Here is a 24,854-nt window from a genome sequence, read left to right as displayed (position 1 = left end):
ACTGATGTCCTGAGCGTGTGTGATAGATGCGCACATTTGTAGGCTACTGTAACGTGATCTACCCCGCGGTCATAAAACGTAAAAAAATGTGAACGTCTGGGAGAATGAGTAGAGCAGACATATAGATCTGAATAAGAGTGACGATGCAAAAAAGAGTTCTATTCGGTGCGGTTTTCTGTGCGCACACACCTAACCCGAAGCGTGCAGTCATGCACAATACACCTACAGCGCGCGAGTAGGCTACTGAATTGAGCTCTCTTTCGTGTCTGAATGGACAAATACACACAACAGTATGTCTAAATGTCCGTTTTAGAGAGTATTCATGTAAACTATGCTGGTTATGTCTTAAACTGTGAGTGTATCGGATGTGCATCAGTGCAATTGTATCCGCATGTCATTGGACATGATCCGACGTCTTAAAGTGACAGTGGCAATAAACATAATGCGGTCCGTGTCCTTAATTTTGATCAAGCAACAAAAGAAAAAGAGAAAAGCATTCACTGTTTGTTAATAGCTTTAATAAGGATTAATTATATTGAATTCATACAAATAAATATGTCTGCTTGAAAGAATAAAGAATGATGTATGCAAGTAGTTATAAGGAATGCATATATCATTCATTGTAAAGAAGACTGTGTTGTACTTTAGGAAAAGTGGTTCTCTTACGAGAGGTTCTCTCGTATTGCGTAAGCTAGCTTACGCTGCGGGAAAGATTCATCTTTGCTGAGATATTGAAGCCAAAAAATTATTTCATAATTTTGTATCCATACACAACGCAGTTCCTCTGCGGCAGACCTAGAGCGGGCTAGCTAGCAGCTCATTGGTTCGCTCAGAGAGAACTGCTTAAGCCTATGGGAGAGCGGGGCTGAACCCGCTTCCAATGAGAGGCGCCCGCGCGCTCATTGCGTCATGACCCGCCAGAATGGGCGTGGCCATGGTGTATATAAGGAGCTCTCCCAGGCTTATATGTTGATTCATTTCATCTTCAGCAAGCTGCACGCTTCTGCTGTTCCTGAGAAAAGCCATCGCCGTCGAAGAAGGCATCCTCTAGCGAGCTCAAGGACCCTGAAGAAGCCGGCCGTCTTCGCCACCTTCAGCCGCCCTGCAAGCTAGGCCATCCGACGATTGTATCCTTTTCTCTATATCTAAATGAGCCGAGCGTCTTTTTAAAGATGTCTCGTTTTTCCTGCGGCTCTTGCCGCGCTCGTCTCGAGGACGGAGACCGCCATGTCATCTGCGCTCTCTGCTTGGGACTCGAGCATGCAGAACTCGCCCTCGCTGATGGAGGTTGCGACTTCTGTGAAAGCCTGCCGTTATCGTCCCTGCGGGCACGACTTCTGGCAGTGAAAACCGCTCCCGCGCCGCCTATTCTCTCGCCGCGTAAAAAGAAACGCCGCTCTCAAAGGCCGCCGGAGCCCCCAGCGGAAACATGCGGGCCGCCGCCGCCGCCTCCCGCTTCCCGCTCTCCCTCCCCGCCCCTGCCGGACATTCAGTTGCCGCCGAGTGGCCGCTCTGTTGTTTCCGATGACGCCGCGGAGGAGAAGGACTCCTGTTCACTGCTCGCTTCTGACAGTGAAGACTGGTCATCTCTCGGATCCGCGAGAGAGTCGACGGGGACCCGCGCCGGGATAGAAGAGGAGCTGATGCGCCTCCTCTCACAGGCCGTCGAACGCCTCGGTCTCGAGTGGTCTCCTCCACCCGAGCAGGCCCCGAACCGAATGGACGGTAGCTTTTTTCATCGGCGCTCGACCCCCGCGTGCACCCGGGCCGCTCCATTCCTGCCTGAACTTCACGCAGAGCTGACAAAATCCTGGAATGCACCGCTCTCGGCTAGAAATCGCTCCGATATATCCGCCTCGCTGCGCTCGGTGGTCGGAGCCGCCGAGAAAGGCTATGCAGCCATGCCGCCCGTCGAGGACTTGGTCGCCACGCACCTCTGCCCGCCCTCCGCTAGATGGCGTTCTTCACCCACGCTTCCTTCGTAAGCTTGCAGAGCGACCTCGAGCTTTCATGCTCGCGCTTACGCCGCCGCCGGTCAGGCCGCCGCTGCGCTTCACTCTATGTCTGTCCTCCAAGTGTTACAGAGCGATATTCTCCGTGAATGGGCCGAAGGCGGTAGAAAACCCCCCCCCGCCGTCACGGATTTGAGAAGTGCTACGGATCTCGCCCTTCGCGCCACTAACGCCGCCGCACAAGCTCTGGGGAAATGCATGGCCAGCCTTTGTGTTGCTGAGAGACACTTATGGCTCACGCTCGCCGACATGGGAGATTCTGAGCGCGCCGCGTTTCTCAACGCGCCCCTCTCCCCGACGGGCCTGTTTGGATCTGCCGTCACGGGAATCGTCGATCGCTTTTCTGAAGTACAGAAAGCTACTCAGGCGATGAACTTGTTTCTACCCCGCCGCGCTAGCTCTTCAGCGGGCCGCTCTCACGAGCCCTCCGCCAGAGCCCCATCACAGCGCCCCCCTCCGCAGACTCAAACAGCTCAGCGCAGTCAGAGCGGCCGCCCTCGCCCTCGCTCTCGCTCTGACAGCCGCCGCAGACCGCCGCCCCCCCGTGGCCCGCGACCTAAGATCACGCTGAAGCCTGATCATCAGAAGTCTGCCTAACAATGTCAAGAAAACGACGGTGCTCTCCCGCTGCGGCCGGACCGCCGTCAAAGCTTCGCCCTCTGCCAGTCCCCGTTATTTCGCCGACTGCTGTAGTGTTGACCGCCACAAACAAGCCGGTGTCCCAGCCCGCTTGCGAGCGACAAAAAGCCATTTTTACGGCTACCCAGAGAAATCTCAAAAAGAGAAATTTTGCCAGTTGTGTAGAAAATGTGCCCACAATCATGTGTTCACCCATACACACAAGCATAACATATCCCGTGTCTCTATCAGAGCCCCATCACATGAAACGGGCACAGCCCGCTCTAATATCAGAGAACATAAACACGCCCACGAGCTCGTGCACGTGTCCCCTCTCTGCTCGCTCTGTGTCACGGCCCATAGACTCCTCTCTGAGTGCAAATCCCGTTGCCACACACATTCAAAGCGCGCCCACACACTGTGTCCAGCCCGCTATGTGCAGCAATCAGGGCAATACAGCCATTCGGCCACTAGCCGCATGCTCCAAAGCGTGGGAAGCCATTCCAGGCATTTCCCCGTGGGTGTTAAGCATTATAAAGAACGGCTACCTGCTACAGTTTCGCCGCCGCCCGCCTCGTGCGCGCGCGCAGCTCGAATCTTCTGTCAGCCCGCTGGCCGCCGGCACGCTCCGCTCAGAAATTGCGACGCTGTTGCAAAAGGGCGCGATAGAGAGAGTCCCGCCATCTATGACCGAGTCGGGGTTTTACGGCCGTTATTTTCTGGTTCCCAAGAAAGACGGCGGCCTCAGACCGATCTTAGATCTCAGGTCTTTGAACAAAGCGCTCATGAAGAGACCGTTCAAGATGCTCACTACCAGGAAACTCCTCGCGCAGGTGCGCCAGGGGGACTGGTTCATATCTCTAGACCTGAAAGACGCCTATTTTCAGATCCAGATAAATCCCCGTCACAGGCCATTCTTACGTTTCGCCTTCGAGGGTCTTGTTTATCAATACGCCGTTCTCCCGTTCGGCTTATCTCTGGCGCCCCGTACATTCACGAAGTGCATGGATACGGCGCTCGCCCCCCTGCGAAGCCAGGGGCTGCGCATTCTGAATTATCTGGACGACTGGCTGATTTTGGCCCAATCACAGACGGAGCTTCTGTCGCACCGCGCAGTTCTCCTCGACCATTTGGAAACGCTGGGCCTCTCTGTCAACTGGACAAAGAGCTCCCTTCATCCCAGTCAATCGATTTCCTTCCTAGGAATAGATTTGGACTCGGTCACGATGACGGCTCGCCTGTCTACACAGCGCGCGCGCAGTGTTCAGCGTCTAGCCGCCTCGTTCCAGATGGGCACCCGCAGGCCTCTGAAAACTTTTCAGAGGATGCTGGGTTACATGGCCTCAGCCTCCGCTGTACTTCAGTTGGGCCTTCTGCACATGCGCCCGCTTCAGTTCTGGTTGAACAGCCGTGTACCCCACCGCGCGTGGAACACGGGCCGCCAGCTGATCAGGGTTACGCAAACGTGTCTCACGGCGCTGCAGCCATGGACAGTAGCAGAATGGTTTCGTCTAGGCGTCACGATGGGGACCTTTTCCTGCCGAAAAGTCATCTCGACAGATGCATCCAACACGGGTTGGGGTGCAGTCTGCGAGGGCTCACCGGCCTTCGGCCACTGGTCGATTCAGGAAAGCCCATTACACATAAACTGTCTGGAAATGCTGGCGGTCGAGAACGCGCTCTCGCACTTTCTCCCGCGCTTCCAGGGACACCACGTCCTGATCCGTTCGGACAATATGGCCGTGGTCTCCTATCTCAACCGTCAGGGCGGTGTCAGATCCAGAAATCTCTGTCTACTGACGCACCGCATTCTAGTTTGGTCTCAGAGCCGCCTGCTCTCGCTCAGAGCGACGCACGTGCCGGGCCATCTGAACGACGGTCCAGACATACTGTCCAGGAACCTCATCTCCACAGGAGAATGGTCCCTGAACTCACAGACGGTCCAGTTACTGTGGCGACTATTCGGCAGAGCAGAAGTAGACCTCTTCGCGTCAGAAGAGAACGCTCACTGCCCAATATATTTCTCGAAGAGCGAGGACGCGCTAGCCCAGGAATGGCCTCGCCGCCCGCTCTATGCATTCCCTCCGATCGCTCTGTTACCACAGGTAATTCAGAGGATCAGGGACACACGCCACTCGGTGCTCCTCATAGCCCCGCGTTGGGAGAGTCAGAATTGGGTTCCGGAGCTCACGCAGCTGTCACAGACAGCCCCGTGGCCCATCCCAGTCAGAGCAGATCTCCTCTCTCAAGCTCGCGGCACGATCTGGCACCCCCATCCACAGCGCTGGGCGCTACATGCATGGGTGATCAACGACTATTCGTTGATTTGCCAGAGGGAGTAAGAAACACTATCATACAGGCTAGAGCACCTTCCACGAGAAGGCTCTATGCGTCTAAATGGTCTGTGTTCTCAAAATGGTGCACCGACAAACAGCTGGACCCACGGTCGTGCGAGGTGCCGTCTTTGCTTGTTTTCCTTCAAGAGATGCTGGACAAGGGCAGGTCCCCCTCCACTCTCAAGGTTTATGTGGCAGCCGTCGCGGCGTTCGCGGAACCCCGACGCGCTCAGTCATTGGGCAAAGACGAGTTAGTCATCCGCTTCCTCAGGGGAGCTAAGAGGATGAACCCTCCGCGGCCCCCGTCGGTTCCGGTTTGGGATCTTTCTATAGTCCTTGAAGCTATGAAAGCACCCCCGTTCGAACCGCTCGAGTCTGTGGATCTGAAATACCTCTCGCTCAAAACCGTTTTCCTGACGGCTCCGTCCTCAGTTAAACGCGTTGGGGATCTTCACGCGCTCTCATCCAGCGCCGCGTGTCTTGAGTTTGGACCGAATGATTCGATTGTCATTCTCAAACCTAGGCATGGCTATGTCCCGAAGGCGATTGGTACCCCGTTCAGGGCTCAGATTATCTCCCTATCGGCTCTGCCTTCATCCGATAGTGAGCGCGATGCCAATCTCCTTTGTCCGGTGCGGGCTCTGAGATTGTACACTACGCGCGCTGCCGCGTTCAGACGCGCTGAGCAGCTTTTCGTGTCGTTTGGGGGGCGCACCAAGGGTCTGGCCGCCTCAAAACAGACACTGTCTAGATGGATAGTGGACGCTATCGCCTCTGCTTACGCATCTAAATGCCTGCCCTGCCCTCTGGGCATCAGGGCGCACTCCACTAGAGGCATGGCCTCATCGTGGGCATGGTCCTGTGGAATTTCCGTTCATGACATTTGTGTGGCCGCGGGATGGGCCTCCCCGTCCACTTTTGTCAGGTTTTATAACTTGGAAGTTCCCGCCTTGCAGGCAAAATTACTAGCTGTCTGACGAACAGCTCTCTAAGAAGCTGCATTTCTGGAGGTCCCTCACAACCGGTTCGCCCCTTGTGCTCTCCTGTAATGCTTATACACTTCATGTGCCCGCTCTGCTGGCCCCATACATGCTTATGTGTACACTTCATGAGCCCGCTCTGCGGCCTCTTTGTACATTCACTCCACGTTAAAAAATTCCCCCGGTATATCCCTGGGTTTTTTTTCATGAGTGGATTCGTAGCGCGCACGGCGTTGGCCAGGTGTTCCCGCAGCGTAAGCTAGCTTACGCAATACGAGAGAACCTCTCGTAAGAGAACGAATCGGTTACCTAACGTAACCTCGGTTCTCTCTAGAAGAGGGAACGAGTATTGCGTTCCCGGCCGTGCTTGCGCTACTAGCGTTTCGCTTCACGCTGAAATAAATCAACATATAAGCCTGGGAGAGCTCCTTATATACACCATGGCCACGCCCATTCTGGCGGGTCATGACGCAATGAGCGCGCGGGCGCCTCTCATTGGAAGCGGGTTCAGCCCCGCTCTCCCATAGGCTTAAGCAGTTCTCTCTGAGCGAACCAATGAGCTGCTAGCTAGCCCGCTCTAGGTCTGCCGCAGAGGAACTGCGTTGTGTATGGATACAAAATTATGAAATAATTTTTTGGCTTCAATATCTCAGCAAAGATGAATCTTTCCCGCAGCGTAAGCTAGCTTACGCAATACTCGTTCCCTCTTCTAGAGAGAACCGAGGTTACGTTAGGTAACCGATTCGTTTTATTTAATTTTAAGATATTTTTTAAGTAACAGCAGTTAAATCTGTATCTGTATTGCATGTTCAAACTTAAAAATCATTCATATTAATAGGTTAATAGATGTTTTCTCCGGGAGTAAATGGGTTTGGAAATTTTAGAGAAATTCTAAATTAACGCATTACAATTTAACTAAACCCATTATATTTTAGTCGACTAAATCTACTGTAGATTTAGTCGACTAAAATGTTATTGTATTTCGTCGACTAAAACTAGACTAAAACTAAAACAATTCAGATGACTAAAATATGACTAAAACTAAATGCCATTTTAGTCAAAAGACTAAGACTAAAACTAAATCAAAATTTGCTGACAAAATTAACACTGCTTGGGCGGAGTGATAACCGCAGCACCTGAGACGAGCCGTGGCCGTTCGCCTTCAGAGAATATAGTTCCCAGTATTTATACGGTTAAAATATGTCTGTGTCTCATGTGACTTTGTTTTTTGTACACTGTGACTATACAAATCACAACATGTAAATAGGAAAATGTTTGCGTTATTTTGTCACTTATTTGGATTAGTATGCTAGCTGCAACCATTTACATTCAGTCTTTGTGCTAAGCTAGGCTAGCGGTGGGTGCGTCAAACAGACTTATAGCACGCACGGAGATGAAAAAGGTATGTATGGACTTATCTAACTCTGGGGGATAAGGTGAATAGGCTAAAGTCCCAAAAAGTCGGAGTGTTCCTTTAATATTTCCATTCCATTCAAAGCATTCAATTATATGAACAAAATAAATCACTGAAAGCATTTCACAAAATATCTTCAGACTCCAGGATTCAACCAGCTCACTTATCACTGAACTGTCTGGGTGGGTAGGCTAATGCCCAGTACAGTGAGCCGCCACTGACACGGAAAGAGATGGCAATAATGGATATAGTTTTCATGTCAGAGCTTCAGCTCTCCCATTCGGTGAGAAAAATAAAGCATTACTGACGCACAAAAGCACGCATTCAGCAGCACCTCTCGTGCAAGTGAAAGACAGAAGAACAAAATCTGCATTTGTTTCTTCTCAGTAAGAGATGGAAATGTATGCTGGAGAAGTCCTGTGCAAACAGTAATTACCACAAACAAGAACCACAGATAAACAATAACCAACTTTAGTAACATGGAGGAGGATCAATTATAATGCGAGCACAGAAGAGCTGAGCACAGAAAACTTGATTGGAATACTTCATTAACATGAGAACAAAGCTAATAAAAGCAAAGAAGATGAAAGATTATTGACCATAATTGGTCATATGAGAACAATCAGATGTGTTACATCTGATCAAATAAACTGTAAACAAAAGATTTTAGTTTGGCAGTAATTTGGATGAAAGACATAATGCACAGAGTAAATTGTTTCAAAGTCTTAAAGTCAAATCATCATTCAAGTTGCTAAAGTATTTAGTTAAGTCATTATCACAGCAGAGACCAACACATAAAAGCAAATCTATGCAGATGAAACAGAATCACATAATTCATACATCCTCTCCAAACGAGTGTGAATCAGAGTATACACTATGGGAATCATAAGGAATTTAACCTTTCTGGTAACGATTCGGATTACTCTTAAAGATTCCTTAACAGTTCCATGAATGATTTCTTTGAATGATTGAATGATTCGTTACATATGACGAAATTATGTCAATGTTGTCAAATCATTCAAATATGTTGGTTTGGTCCTCAAGAAACATGTCTTATTATTATCAATGGTGAAAACAGTTGTGCTGCTTAATATTTTTGTTGAAACCATGATACATTTGTTTTTAACATTCTTTAAAGCAAAGTTCAAAAGAACAGCATTGATTTGATTTTTTTTTTTTTTTAAGTTTTACTGTCACTTTTGATCAATTTAATGTCCTTACTGAATATATGTATGTGTGTGTGTGTGTGTGTGTGTGTGTGTGTGTGTGTGTGTGTGTGTGTGTGTGTGTGTGTGTGTGTGTGTGTGTGTGTGTGTGCGTGTGCGTGATTATTATTATTAATATTTGTATTTAAATGATCAATTAATATTGCTTTAATGAAAACATGTGCTTACCTCATCCACGTTTTCAAAGGCATTGATGATGTCATAGGGCAGGCAAGACAGCAGGTCTATGACAAACCAGGTCTTCAAGTAGTTCATACGTATGAGCTTTGGGTCAGATATGACCTCTCCTCCAGGTCCCACAAAAGTTGTATGAAAGTTCAACACAATATCCACTAGGAAGATGACATCCACCACGCTGTCCAGTACCAACCACACCAGGTTGTTCTGTTTGGTCTTAAATGACACATTATATGGCACCATGATGGCCGTGTAGAAGGTGAGGATGAGGATGACCCAGTCCCAAGTGGTCTTAAAGGTGCAGTAGTGCAATATAATGTGAGGTGGAGTTTTAGGAGCCTCTTGCTTGTATTGAGGGAGGATGTCAGAGCCCAGCTGAAGAGCCTGAATGAGACAGAAACTGAATGAGTTAATAAAAAAATGAGAGAGAGAGAGATGAAAAAGGGGTCAGATGTTGAGATTTTTAGTCACCAATATAAGTTTTGAATGGAATTTTAATGTTCCAGTGTCACCACATGGTTTCTTAACTGCTTGACTAAAGCCGACCTTTATCAACCAGCTTTGCTTAAAAAAAAAAAGTCATCCAGTTTTGCTGGTTTATATCATGCTATGCGGGCCCACCTGGATTTTTTCCTCAGTATTAGTGCCTTGTTTTGAAGTAAACAAATGCAAACATCCTTAAAACAAGATGCATTTATTTGCATAGTTTTTTAGCTGATTTAACCATAAAGGCCTGTTCACACCAAGGACATGACAATCACTATAAGATTACTATAAAGTAATAGTTATGAGAATAGTGATATCAACACCACAACTATAACGACACAGAATAATGATGTCTTTGGAATCCCTTTTAGAATTTTTTTCCAGCTGATGAACAATAAAAACATTGACAGCCAATCAGTCAATCACACAGCTTAAAAGAGTTTGAGCATTTAATTGGCAGACAACAAACAGCAGTGCATGACTACAATAAACAGAATATTATCGCCTGTTGGTGTAAACACTAATAATATAGTTATAATTATAGTTATTATTCTTGGTGTGAACGGGCCTTAAAGTACAAGTTCGGTATTTTACACTTAAAGCCCTGTTTTAAGATCGTTTCTGATGAAATAGAACGGTTAAGATTGAAATTTGGACACATGCTGCTGGCCCGAGAATTTTCGGTTTCTGTGGTTGCACCCCCACCCCCACCACCTCCACAATGGTTGCATAGGTTCACTGGAACAATCCTTCATAAAACGCATTAAACTTTAGTTTACAAAGACGTGAAACTCACCGAGTGGTCTGCGGTGTTCACTGATATGCTCACACAAAAATCGCTGCAAAAGATGCTTTCCAACAGGTTTTATCGTAGTTTTTGTCCAACCACAGAAACCGAAAATTCTCGGGCCAGCAGCATGTGTCCAAATTTCAATCTTAACCGTTCTATTTCATCAGAAACGATCTTAAAACAGGGCTTTAAGTGTAAAATACCGAACTTGTCCTTTAAACCTCAAACCTCAATGGCGCAAAAAAAATCGTACCATATAAAGTCAATTGATTTTGTATTAAGGATGTCTGTATTTATAAAAAAAAAATCTAGAAAATAAGACTAAGATTTTTTTGACCTTTTTGTACATGCATATAGATTATATGTGTGTGGGTCAGGTTTTTCCTACATTGTGAGGCCCAGATGTCTCCAAAAAGTAATGAAAATCAGCCATAAAACCTGACCACTCAAAGGTCCAAGCAAGGAAAAAAACTTAATGCAGTTTTAATGAAAATATAAAAATGCAAAAAGGCCAAGTTTATTGTTAAGGGACAGAAAATGTCATGAACTCAGTATAAAAGTAAATGGAAAGTCCCCAACAGGTTGAATTTTTTTTTTTTTTTGCGTGACACTCACCTCTGCCAGTCGTGAATGCTTGTGGCTGACCTCAGTCTTGTTCATAGGCGTGAGCTGCTGAAGTGTCCCCCGGCTATTGGTTAATGCCCTGGTCAGCCTGGCAAACTTGGTCCATCCTGCCACACAGAGCACCAAAATGGTGTATCAGCAACTTGTAACACTTCTTTGCTTCTTCTCTTCCTTTCTTCCTGTTTACTTTACTCAATCACACTTTTCCACACAACTAGTAGCGCTGCTGGCATTACGCTCCACAACCGAAAAGCAATGGCCCATGCTGATTTCCACTGAGGCTCCTTCAATTGCTGACATCAGTGAAAATTGTTCTTCCCCATCCCTTCCTTCCAAATAAAGTCCCATATTTTGTGTACCCACATCCCATTTCTAAAGTCTATGCCATCAACATGTCACAAACTTAACCAGCCTAACTCTTTCCTCATCTATTCACGTTGAGACTGATATGAACCTTTGGGGATCTTCACAAAGGCATACGCTTCTTTATGACTTTAAAATGAAAGCATCATGACATGCTGGAGACATGAAGGGAGAAGTTGCATCCGATGGAGAGCCTCTTTTGAAGTCATTGCTTTCTCATTAATGAAGACTGATGGGAAGTTTTTTTCTTTTGACCCCAATAACCCTAAAGTCAGTTGAGTTAGTTGAGTACTGCACAAGAAGATCTTTAACAAGTGATTACAAAGTGTATTCCAATGTAACTGCCATGTTTTACCACTAATCTCATTCATGCCCTTTTTCCTTTCACGACGGACGGACCGTTTTTAAAAGGTGGGAAAAGAAGTAAAACATTAATAACAGTGCGGCTCACCCATTTAAGTCACATCTCATGAATGTACAAACAGAACAATACAGTGCCAGAGAAAGTCTGAGCACATCGGGGCTCTTGCAGCCACTCTCTCTCATTACAACAGGGACATAGAAGGGAAGTCTTTCTACACGGCCACATGAACAATGAACTCAGTGAAGGGATAAGGAGAGGAAATCAGCCGTGTGCACTTATCGGTAGGATGTATGAAAATAGCACGCTGGTCTGTTCAAGCCCATTCAGGGGGTAACGGATTTATGTCAGAGCAAACTGGCTACATGTAAGTTAAAAGAAGTTTCTGGATTCATTACAAGTTAAACTCAATCAATACAAGTCAAGCATTTATGGAATAATGTTTTTTACCACAAAAAGTCATTTCGACTCATCCCTCCTTTTCTTTTAATAAAGCAAAACCCCAGGTCACTTAATGTAACTGAATGTGTATTATTTGAGCTGAAAAGTTGTTGAAATTGTTTCGTTTTTTACGGTGTTTAGAGTGTACCATTGTCATAGTGACAATGTTGTAAAAAAAAAGTTTAGAAAATGGGGGAAAGGAAAGAGACGAAAAAATGTCACAGACAGAAGGAAGAAAAGGAGAAAAACAATGGATGGTTCAGGCCATCTGGCTGCTTTAGAGCAAAGAGTCACTGCACAGGACAGGACACCTTAGGCGTCTTCCAGATATAGTCCTTCCACAGGGGATAAAACGGCGCTGGGTAGTATGTGCCGAGTAGCCACATGGCAAAGCCTCAGAGAAGTCTCGGTTTGGCCATCACAGCCTAATAGAACACTATCAGACCTAAACTACAATGGAGCATATGTTTCCCCAAATGCACCACATCTGGCAGAAGAGTGGCAAACTGTCCCTGCTAGACTGCAGACATGCAACAGTCAAGGAAACGCAGACTAAAGGGAGATTTCACTTAGAATCACACTCACTGATAGCAGCATTTATTTGCACATGATATTTGCATTGTTTTGCCGCCCAATTCACTAAAGGATATAAGCAAATAAGGTAATGAAACACATGACAAACTAATTCTGAATGCAATTGTTTTTATATATCTATAGCTCTGAACCTAACTACTGTATAAACACAGTTTCTTCCTTTTTGAGTGCTGCTAACTATGTTCCCTTCAACTTCTACTGGCTAGCTCTCAATTTATGCTCTTGTCAATCCCGAGGTCCTAAAGTATACATTTGACGAGCTGAAAATTCTCTCCAGGTAACCCTTCCAGATCTTTCTGTAAGCATCTGATAATCTCAAAGGGTTTCACTGTTGCCATGGAGCCCATATCCATTCCTCGTTTTCCTTCCCTATTTGCCATTATTGGAAGTTTGTGCCCCTGGGTAAGTCACCATCAATGTGATCATGCTGATAGGTCAGAGGTCTCCAGAGAGAGGACACACTCTGTGTTTTAAATGTATTCACAAATCATTTAAACTCTAGGGACAAATACACAGTCAACACAAAATAACCCAGTGTTCATTGGGAGCACTGACGCCTAATGGTGCTTTATTATGCAGATGCTTTGCATTTTTCATTGGACCACCAGTGCAGAGCAGAGCCTTACAGACAGGAACACGATTCCAATGGGATTTTGAGCCCAGCATACATGGACACATACAGTACTCTTGCTTTTAGCTCTATCCACTCCCCAGGGGTGGTAAAGTCACATGGAACGAAGCTCTAGGGAAGATCTCTGTTATACAACTAATTACAAAATACTTCCTGTGATGCAAATAAAAACTAAAAGCTTCACTAACTATGCAGTATGCACAAATGTGTAATTCTTTACCTTAAAAAACAACAGCGGAAGGCAAAATCTGGCTTAAAGGAACAGTTCGCTTCAACCTCATATTAGTTAAATTATTTTTAATTAGTAACATTAACAAACATTAATAATCTGATATTATAGAAGATGATAATGTTTAAGGTGATAATGTGTATAATATACTACAGTTCAAAAGTGTGGGGTTGTAAGATTTGTAATGTTCTTGAAGGAAGTTCAAGAACACCAAAGCTGATTTTTTTTTTTTTTTTTGATTCAGCAGAAGCAGTAATATTGGGAAATATTTTTGCAATTTAAACTGCTTACAATATTTGATATATTTTAACAGGAAATTTATGGCTGTGATGGCAAAGTGTCACATGATCCTTTAGAAATCATTCTAATATACTGATTTGGTGCATTTTGGTGATTTTTTGGCTTAGTATATACCTACTGCACTCTCTCATCAGTACGTGCACATGAGCTATTCATGAAGCAACACTGAATACACACCTGGAGTGTGACGTTTAACAAATGCCCCTTTAGAACAACAGATCTCATATTTACCAAACAACAAGCTCAAGAGACGTGCCAGGCTATGAATAATCTGATTGTGCTGTTAATATTTATTAGTGATTCAAGGGTCAGGAGCGGCATAGATTAACATTTTGATAAGGGCAAAGAGTCCTTCATTTACAAAGTAATCACTGTAGGTGATTTGAATGCCTGATAGATGCTTAAATAAAGTTTGTGGTATGGTGTGGAGATAAGCAGCTCATATTCTCGACACGGCCACAATAGAGGCCCTTCTATGTCAAAGGAATGTTAGTGCAGTCACCTGTGATGCATCATTTTCTATATTCATAAATATTGAATAAAAGTCATATGGATACATATGGCCAGGCAAGTAGTGTTTTTGGTTAAAAAACTTGGAGAAGGTATGCAGTAATTGGTTGAGCCCACAGTCCTACTGAAATCACTGTCTTCATTGACATTTAATTTTCATATACCACGTGACCGTAATTGCCAAAGCAGGTATATTATGATGCAAGCACTATAGCTAGACTATGACTATATGCTGCCTATCACAGATGTCAATAACTGCAAAGAGGTTTCATTGCACCTGCGTGTGCATTGGAGGGTTTATCCATCTGATTGGCTATCCATCTGTACTGTTAGATAGTGATATTCACTGAACTTTAATGCCCCTCTGTACACACCCATTGACAAGAGACTCAGCTGGGCACAGGTGCACTGCCATAAAGTGACAGCTGCTATCAAGTCTCTGAGGGGAAATTCCATATATATATATATATATATATATAGGCTACCTGTGTGTGTGTGTGTGTGTGTGTGTGTGTGTGTGTGTGTCTTTAAAGAGCTCCTGTGTGGGCTAGGATCACTGTCAAAGGACAAGTGCTTCAGTTTAGCAGTGGCACAAGCTGAAAAGGAAAATAGCCACTGGTTTATAAGAGATCGAGAGAGAGAGAAAAGCAAAAAGAGAGAGTAAATGGAGGAAAAAGTGGGATCTGACAATGCCCATCAATCATAAATGCACATATATACAAGGAACGCTCCACGGCTGACTGCAGTTCTGCCCATAAGCAGCACTCTCCAACCTAAAGTGACAGCTTGTCAATCTCATTAAACTAGCATGCACTATTGTGCCAAGCAGGCTCCACACAGTAAAACACATCCAACTAGTGGCGAGGTTATATAAGGACCAGGGTGGCACTGGCACACTCAGATTGACAGTCTGTTCCACCCAATCAAATGAGACAATTACATGAATATACATGAATTAAGCAAATGTCACTCCCAAAATTTTGCAGAGTGTACATGGCTGCTGGTCAAGCATGAAATACAAAAGATGCATTCAAATTCTGAATTGGTTATATATAGCCTTTTTTAGTTGACATTTTAGGCGCGATGACACGATCTCATGAAGTTCCGTTATAATCAATAAAGCTGTCTACATTGTAAATAGAAACATATGATGCTCTCCAAAGTGCAAACACTAATACACAAGGGATCTTTTGCCAAACTGCCAATGTGCTACGGTGAAAACTGATCTTAGACCAGCAGTTATGTTAAAAGCAATCAGAAGCAACAGCAGGCAGTGGTTTGAGTGAGAAAATTCCATGCTAGTCTCAAGTCCGTTGCCAGGGGAAGACTATGGGTGTGTCTCAATCAGCTTCCTACTTCAGTAGTCAGGACACTGATTAAGGGCTGTCTAAATCGCAAAATCTTCCCAGTGCACTAAAACATTTGCTCCCTAAAAAGTCCCACAATGCACCATGAAAACCACGAAGCAATAATGCTCACTATGTTCCCTTAACAGAAGTTCTGAAGCGCGAAACATAAATCATGTGCGCCAACTCACTACACATAATGACACTTGAAAGATTTCTTTTAAAATACAAACCCTTTGTTAATTACATTTTTAGCATAAACATTCATCGCTAAACAGGTAATTGAACAATCTAGCTAACATGCATAATTTATCAAAGGCTGAAATGTTGCACATATATGTAACAAGCAAAGTATTTATCATAATATACTTTAAATAACATTAAAACATAATATCCGAAAGTTGTTCGGATGTTCATATGTAAATACCAGTTGTGATGTTGTAGAATAAGGATGTTTTCATGTCACTGGAATTAGAGTCATCAGTGTCCCAATGTGTAGTGAGCCAGGGTCCTTACCAGAGCCCAAATTAATGTACACAATATACTGATTCACAACCTAGGGAAGCTAGGGATCAGATTGAGATGCACCCTAAGCCTTGCCCAGCCTTACACACACTCCTTCAATGATTATTTTTGTTTATTGTTCTTATTCTGTTCATTGGTTATTTTATTCATAAATGGATTCTGATGTTTTCATGAAACTGTTGGCTGACAATAAATCACATTTAACTAATTTTAATTGTCTAATTATTTTTATCCCGTGTATTGTATAATGATGTAATTTGAGAGTAGGCATCCACCTAGGTCCACCCTTTTTCAACAAGGTCCACTCACCTTTAAAATGTCTGGCCTCATCACTGCATCCAACTAACCGTAATCAGTATTTTTGTCTTTTTTTCAGTAAAAATATCTAAACATCTTTAAAATAAGATCAATCTACTTGAAATATTGTATAAAATATTAGGGATATTTATTAGGAATATTATTTTGTAAGATATTAGGGACTTTTTTATTTAAACCTCTAATTTTTGTGAGCTATATTTTAACTTAAACTTAAAAAAAATAATAATAATAATCAATCATTAAATCAAGTAATTTAAATAAAGAAATTTGTTAACAGGTTATGAAAAATAAACTTAATTCAAGATATATTCTCTGAAATCAAAAAGAATTGCTTCCCATGTAGATAGGACCATGGGAACCTGTTTTAAGAATATTGTTTGCATGAAAACAAGAGACATTTTTTTTATTAAAAAATCTAAAATGTTTAATTATTAAAAGATGTTTTTTGGTGTGCTGATGCAATTTCTACAACAATAAATCAGCAACATTCTACAATTAAGATGAGGTTTAGAGTCCTTACCTCTGGTGGTCTCATCTTCAATGGGCTGCTTGAAGACAGTGATATCCTTAAAAGTGCAGAGGAACAGGACCACCTTATCGTTCTCATTCCTGATGGGGGCCACCTGCATGTAGAGCCACACAGGGGTTCCTGACAGCACCGGGTGAGCGTAAAAGAGAGAGGAGGGAAAGCAGGATGAAAGGAAAGGAAAGGGTGAAAAGGGGTAAGAAGCAAATAGAGGGTTTAAAAGAAGTCATGACCAAAGACATGATGAAAATGATGAGAATAGTGAGGAAAAGTGAAAGTGACAAAGAGGTTAAAAGAAGGGAAGGAGAGGAATAAATTATGAGATTATGGTGGTGAATAAAGATTGCAGGAGAAAAGCAGGATTTGAGGAAAAAAAAGAAGACACGAAGATCAGACCAAGGTTGTCACAGGTTAACCTGGTGACTCTATAAACTTTGACTTACAAACATACACCCATTTCACAGGTTAAACTGTGTTTTAAAGCAACAGCCACATCACTTCCTGTGGAAGATACCATTTTGGTGTGATGTCAGAGGAGGGGGAATTTAGAAACAGTTGTGTTTACCATATAATTTGTTGTTAAACTCTCTCTGTTAATGGTTGATGTTTTAGCTGTTTGGAAGGTTTAAGTGTTGTGTTGGGTGTTTATACTATTTAAATTGATTGTTACAAAACTTATTAGTTTGTACCTGTGGTTGGTATGCCCTATAGGCGGGGCTTCAGCCTACAAATAGACTTGCTGGTGATTTCAGTTCTGATTGTGAACTCAGAGAAATCAAACACTGAACAGTGTTGTGAACATTGGGCCATTTGGTTTAGCCAAAATTAGCACATTGTTGCAGTTTTCTTTTCTTTTTGTACAGTTTTTATTTATTTTTGTTTTCTCCTGCACTGTAAATATTTTAGCACCTTCCAATAAAACACCATTTTGGATTTTGCATCAACTTTTTTGTACAGCACGTTATTTCCCTTTTCCACTCCAACTGGTTGGCTTCCCTACAAAGGTCCTCAGTTCACCCATATGAGAAATATACTTTTTATCTCGTGTGCCTAATGGGTCATTACATTTAAGTCATTACAACAGGGCAGCTTTATCTTTCAGAGGCAACATGAGGTGATATATCTTAGTAACTGCATTACAGAAATACAAGTGCAGAGAGGATGCAATTGTGCACACAATGCAAGATGCCTCAAGGTGTAAATGGTCAAATAACTCAGCAAATATGTTGGGATTTTAGGGATAATCCGAGTAGTTGATAATCAGTCATGATCATAAATGACTTGACTTTCACAGAATCTAGATAAGGATAGAATACCGGGTGTGCGCATACACACACACGCACTCGACAGCTAAACGGCGCGCAACTGAATAAAACAGAACAGAACGCAGGTTTTTCAGAGTCTTTAAAATAATATTTTAACTTCTTATTGCGTAGCCTACTAAACATGCGACACTGATTGCAAGCAAGCCGTGGCGGAAACAGAAAGCGGGCCGCATCGCAATCACAAAAAAAAACAGAAAACATACTTGATGTAGCATAATAACCAAACGTCCACGTGACGAATATAAAAAATATATTTTTTAAGTATCTGCACATTATCCCGAGAAGCCTACTCGACAAAACAGCTAAATGCCCATACCCATTTTTAGTGGGACACTTTTTTTCGCGAAAGAGCGGAGAAAAGTGTCATAATGAAATCTTTTACCTGCTTTTAGCTCAGGGGCGGAGCTACGATTGCCAGCTTGCCCACCCACCCAGGCAGATCCATGAAAATAAAGTTTTTATAATACAATTTTTAAAGTTTAAACGCAGTTCAATGACTTTGAGGAGGCTTTCACACTGGTCACGTTTGCTGTGGTGTGGTCTGAGTGCGATTGTTCCCAGGGGCCCCCGCAGCGTTGGTCAGGTTTCACGAGAAGCATACTACTGGGGGTTTCACACTCAAAGCTACGTCCAAATTCAGAGGCTGCATCAAAGACACTTGAAGGCAAGCCTGCAGTCCCCTCCCCCCCGCCCCCTAATTCATTGCGTGCCAGTGACGACAGGATTTGACTTATCTTACTATGAAGTGGTTTTCTATAGTTTATACTCTTTATTATATACAGAAATGGACCAAGATTAACATATTTAGACAGTTTGTGAACACTGTTTTTTTTTTCCAGACAGTTGGCAAGACCGTCCCATTTAACAATGCTCAGTCCGACCTTCGCGCCATCGAAGGATGCAGCCTCTGAATTGGGATACATCTTAAACTTGATTCTTTCGAACCCTTGTGCAATTGTGTTCATCTTACGTCATAACAAACATGCACGGCGCATGATAGAAAACATGATGGGGGTCAATATATTATGTTTTTTAATCATTTGATTATGCACAGCAGAGGGAATGCTTGGGTTTATTGTATGTTCGTCGCATGAAGACAGCATTCTGCTGCTTGAAAACTGACTCTTGAGGAGACAGCAGATTGTGGGCCATTCATTATCCGCTCTGATAGTACTCACTATGTGCGACTACGCTGCACGCTCACTCTCGCTTGTATCCAAGGTAAATCATCACCACTGTCATCAATTATTGCATGTGTTTTATTGAACCCGAGTTCGAATTTCTTTCACATTCACGCAGATCATGCCACAGTTTCGGTGCAACCGAAATTAGACCACCTCCAACAGGTAGTGTCAGTTTCGGCACACCGGGTCCCGGGTCTAATTTCCAAATGACATGCAATGCTTCAATAAGAAGGTGGTGCCTCCACATCACTGTGATTGGCTCATTGCAACCGGTCCTCAAATCCACATGAATGGCTAAAACTTCAAATATTTTAATATATAAACTTTGTCTTAAGCCATTTTCTCAAGTCATTTTCATTTATTTCTGGAATTCAGCTTCTTATATAGAGCACAATTGCATCTCTGCACTTTCAATCTTCTGCTAGATGCAGCATGGATAGCTAAACAATCATAGCTGGGAATACTCACTGTTCTTCTTATACAGCAGCACTTCAAAGCAATTGGATTCATAGTTATCGAAGGTCTGTCTGACTTTGTCTATTGTCTTCTTGTCTGTCAGCTCGCCGTACATGAAACTGCCGAGAGGGACAGAGAGACATAAGAGTACAAGTCAAAAAAAGGGTGTGAGAGTGGGAGAAGTGGGTGGGAAAGGGAGAAGCAGGTGATGAAAATGAGCAAGACAAAGAGAGCAGAAAAAGAGAGTTAGGGGAGGGCACACACCTGTGTGGCACACACATCTGCTCGACAATCTCTACCTTGTCTTTCACTGTCAGTTAATTCACAGAGTGTGCACAAGGGGAGTGGCTGATGACACGGGCTGTCAGTTACTGCAGCCGCTCTATTTAACTTATGGTGGCTGGTCAAACAGTAGATACGAAGCCCTTGTTCAGACAAGTTTCAAACAGCAGCAAAAACAAGGTATGGGTTAAAAGTCTTTGCAAATTTTGCGAATAAGGTGTCTGTGAACAGTGGAGTTTAAAAGTCTGAAATCATATTTGAAAATCTAGCATTAAAAATATGATTTTAGCCTGGAAAAATACGATCGGTTATAGGAAACATAAAATGAATTTTAAAAATCATTAAAATTATTGCTTATCAAATATAAGCAAATGATGTCATTAAAGGGAGAAATACACACACACACAAAACAAAACATTTTCCAATTCAACTTTTCACTGAAATGTATATGCTTATTATATAATTTTGAAAACAAAATAAATTGCATTACATGCCAACTGGAAGCATCACGAGTAGTTTCAGACTTTGGGATAATACAATTTAATGATAACAAATAGGCATACATCAAATTGCTTAAATTATCATTTGACTAAATATTTTAATTTACAAAAATGTTCAATAGACATTGGCAAAGCTGAAGATGTGAGAATGTGGGGTGGATCATGTTCATGATATATATTATATATTAGATAAAACATTAAACTCACATTTGTTTTACCAAAATGTAGTGATTTTAGCAAATTACAACAACCAGGACTAGAATACTTTGCAACTTCTTTAGCATGCACGTCATTCCCCAGAAATCCCCCAAAGATTTGCTTTGGATCTTATTATCACTTCAGCTTCCATAAAACCAAAAATACAGAGATTTATGGAGCATTTGAGTTTTGTGGCTATAAGCTACTCAAAGATTTTTAGTATCAAATCTTCACCCTTATTGCTTTAGCTGACAAAGGCTTGTGCCAATTCTACCTCTAAAATTCCCCTTGAATCCTTGAGTCAATCTGGAGTCATATCACAGTCTGTAGGCAGATCCATATCACTGCATGTAGGCAGAGCCAAATCACTGTAGTTGGTATTTCTATTTCTGCTCCGATGATTGGCACCTTACTGAGCTTATATAGCGCTAACAAGGTGTTCAGTGATGGCTCTGGAGAAATGCGCTCTCTGAGTGGCTAAATGGCGCAAGCAGATTCTACCATGGCTTAACGCAGCTGAACTGATGTGAGAAGTATGCTGTAGCAGCATTGCTAACTCAAGCAGAGTGAGAAAATGACACTTCTGTCTCTAACACTTCACCAAATCATTCGAGTAACATCCTCACTCCTGTGATGAGTGAAACTGGCAGGAATAGAGAGGTTAGTACTCACTTGAGAAATAAATCAACAAAACAAAACGATCAAACTCTGTCCTTCCTGTCTTTCCACTACTTCACATTCTGCACTGCATCAGTTTAATAGATTTAGCTTCAGGTATCCAGGCATAATCTCTCTGGAAAAGTGTGTGAGGCTTCCTTTCTATATTCAAAATAGTGTAATTTTGTAAAAACATATAATTTAGTTATGATGCACACTAATGAGTTTTTGAATCCTGCATGCCTTGCGAATATACATTTATCTTTCACTGAAGAATGTAGACAGGTGGGAGAGGTACTCACCTGCAGGTGCTACTCTTCTGCATGACCTCTGCCCTGTGGTAACCAGAGAGCTTGCAGAATCCGTCATTACTGTAAACTATAGGCCACTCCACGATTTGCGCATTCCCCAACAAGAAACTTGTCTCTGCATTGAAAAATAAGAGAAGGCAGAAGGACACATTTATTACTGTGCCTAAATAACTATTACAGTATGTATATTTAGTGTTCATATTATTTTCTTAATACATGGTTGGGTGTAGTTCAGAGATTCATGTCTCCAGTTAAAAACCAGTTTGTGTCCTGGTTTTTATTGCACTTCAGTTAAACCAGCTTTATGGAATGAATTGAATTAAAAACACTTTAAATCAGTGGTCTCAAACTCAGTTCCTGGAGGGCCACAGCCCTGCAGAGTTTAGCTCCAACTAATACCTGCTTGGAAGCTTCTAGTAATCCTGAAGACCTTGATTAGCTGGATCAGATGTGTTTAATTATGGATGGAGCAAAACTGTGTAGAGCTGTGGCCCTCCAGGAACTGAGTTTGAGACTAGTGCTTTAAATGGTTTAACAGATCTTAAAGGTACACTATGTAAATTTTGCCGCTCCAGCAGTTAATAAAGAAAACTGCATGTGTAGCATTGTAGCCGGAGCTACTTCTCTCTGTTTATGTCTATGACGAGCCCGAAGATGAACAGGCTTGGAACAACATGAGGGTGAGTCATAAATGACATAATTTTCATTTTTGGGTGAACTAACCCTTTCACACGATCCTTCAGAAATCATTCTAATTTGTTGATTTGCTGCTCAAGAAACATTTCTTATTATTATCAATGTTGAAAACAGTTGTGCTGCTTAATATTTTTTTGGTGGAAACTGTGATGCCTTTTTTTCCAGAATTCTTTGATGAAAAGAAATTTTAAAATAACAGCATATATTTGAAATAGAAATCTTTGTATCATTATAAAAGGCTTTCCTGTCACTTTTGATCAGTTCTATTGCATCCTTGCTGAATAAAAGTATTCATTTCTTTTTAAAAGAAATATCTAACTGGTCCCTAACATTTGAACAGCAGTGTATACATATATTTTATTTTATTTTATTTATCAAAAAATATACTAAACATACTAACTACAAACTAACATGTGGTGGTTAAATCTGCTAAATTAACCTATTTAACAAATTATGGTTTTAAACTACATTTGTAGTTTTTGTAGATAAAATAAAATACATATCAAATAAAACAGCACATATAACATTTAGTCTAATCACTGAGGTGGACAGACTCCTTTAAGCTCTCACCTTTCAATGGCACTTTGCTGAAAAGAAAAAAGACTTGAGTTTCAAGTCCTATTTTGGACTTAATTTGTGGAAACAGCCTTAATCAGTTAATTCTTTCATTTGACAAATTGAATTGCAATGCAGTCTTGACATCAATGTAATTGATGCAAGGTGGTCTAGGTGGGTCAAAGACCTGAACATTGTTCCTGTGAGACTATGCCATTAAAGAGACTAAGTCATCCTCTCTAGACTTCATTAGCGTTTTAGTGAGGCTAAAGCCAGCTGACTTAAGCCTCCCAACGCAGGTATAAAAATAGCCAGGCAAAGAAGACATTACAGCACAAATCAGGACACAAATTGTTACAGAAATGTCTGTGACAATACAAATCCTTACACAAATAAAGACACCCACAAACAGAATCACCTTGGCTCACATATACACACAAGGCTTTTATACTGCGGCAGAGCTACAGTTCTTTCTGGACACATGCAGTCCCCCCCTGAGGAAAAGAGAGAGAGAGAGAGAGAGAGAGAGAGAGAGAGAGAGAGAGAGAGAGAGAGAGAGAGAGAGAGAGAGAGAGAGAGAGAGAGAGAGAGAGAGAGAGAGAGAGAGAGAGAGAGAGAGAGAGAGAGAGAGAGAGAGAGAGAGAGAGAGAGAGAGAGAACGTGGCATTTGACACAGCCATTTAAAAAAAAAGTGGCTGCTTCTCTCCTCCATTGAATAGTCTCCATTATCTCTCCTCCTCCTCCTCCTCTTTTAGTTTGCCTCCGCAGGACCAGCTGAAAGGAGAAGCGGAAAGGATAAAGTGAAGTGCTGTCCCCTTGAGGAAGGAGAGTGGAGACTCATTACAGCGGTCTCCACGCCATGGCCCCTGCCCTTGGATCAGGGGCCAATTGAGAGGAAGTACTGTACTCCCTGAGGATGCAAGAGACCCAGATCCTGTTTGCAGATCAGGGCTTGGTGATATGATAATCATGTAATGCTCTGTCACTGATGATATATCATATTCTCACCCAAGACAGCACGTTCAGACTAATAAAGATTCTGCCAAGAAGTCAAGCATTAATAACTAATACAGAAAAGGAGTTCAGGCGAGTGGAGCAGTCACTTCCACATAACAATAACAAAGTCTTTGCGAGGAATGACTGTTGGGCTGACTGAGATGTTGTTGCAATGGGAGGCATAACAGTTTCGATTTTTTTATTATACATTTTTTTATTGCCATTGTATCTATATTAATTTTTTTGAATTATTTTTCATCAATTTTTACATAGCCCCTAAAGGGACATGGTGAAGGGTAAAAAATGTGGTGGGATGGATTTTTTTTTTTCAATCAGAGGTGTAAAGAGTACATGAAAACCATACTTGTAAGTAAAAGTACAGACACCTTACAGCGAACATGACTCCATTACAAGTCACAAGTCACAATACCACTTGAGTAAGTCTTAAGAGTATCTGATTTTAACAGCACTTATAGGCTCAAAGATGCTCTAGTCCTCGACAGCTAAGAGACATGCCAATTAAAAAACAAGAAACAGTTGATTTGTGAGGAGAACATCATGTTTATTCAGAAAACAACTGAACTCCTCAATATTGCAATCGACACAAGAGCCTCTTAAACGTCTACAAAGACTCAAGACTCAGTTAAGCTCAAGTGCTCAAAAATGACAAAAGTTAACCAATATCCTTCAAAAGTTCTCTTCAATATAACGCATAAATAAAATCATGTTTTGAATATAATTAAAGCCTAAAAGGCCTACTTGCACTGGATATGCTGGCTTCAGCCTCATCAGCGGCTGTAGCAATGTGTTCATCTCATATAAACACCTGTGATTCACAACTACCTGCAATGCACCCGCATTCACGTAATGTAGCCTTGTTGACAAAT

At 42.6% G+C, this 24,854-nt stretch overlaps 1 protein-coding gene across 1 annotated transcript in view; it reads right to left on the bottom strand.

The window, feature by feature from the left end:
• kcnh5a (potassium voltage-gated channel, subfamily H (eag-related), member 5a) overlaps nt 1-24,854 on the bottom strand; it is a 136,948-nt gene that overhangs the window by 99,167 nt on the left and 12,927 nt on the right. The window contains exons 2-6 of the mRNA XM_056264458.1: nt 21,712-21,835; nt 19,785-19,891; nt 16,802-16,930; nt 10,655-10,770; nt 8,755-9,147 (exon numbers count right to left, since the gene is read on the bottom strand). Coding sequence (XP_056120433.1) covers nt 8,755-9,147; nt 10,655-10,770; nt 16,802-16,930; nt 19,785-19,891; nt 21,712-21,835 — 869 coding nt within the window. The remainder of the gene's footprint in view (nt 1-8,754; nt 9,148-10,654; nt 10,771-16,801; nt 16,931-19,784; nt 19,892-21,711; nt 21,836-24,854) is intronic.

This window comes from Rhinichthys klamathensis, unplaced genomic scaffold (assembly GCF_029890125.1).
Source record: "Rhinichthys klamathensis goyatoka isolate OS25496 unplaced genomic scaffold, OSU_Roscu_1.1 h1tg000221l_1, whole genome shotgun sequence".
In the NCBI taxonomy this organism is placed as follows: Eukaryota; Metazoa; Chordata; class Actinopteri; order Cypriniformes; family Leuciscidae; genus Rhinichthys; species Rhinichthys klamathensis.
Note: the sequence above shows the minus strand (reverse complement) of the source record. Positions and strands in the feature narration are given on the sequence as shown.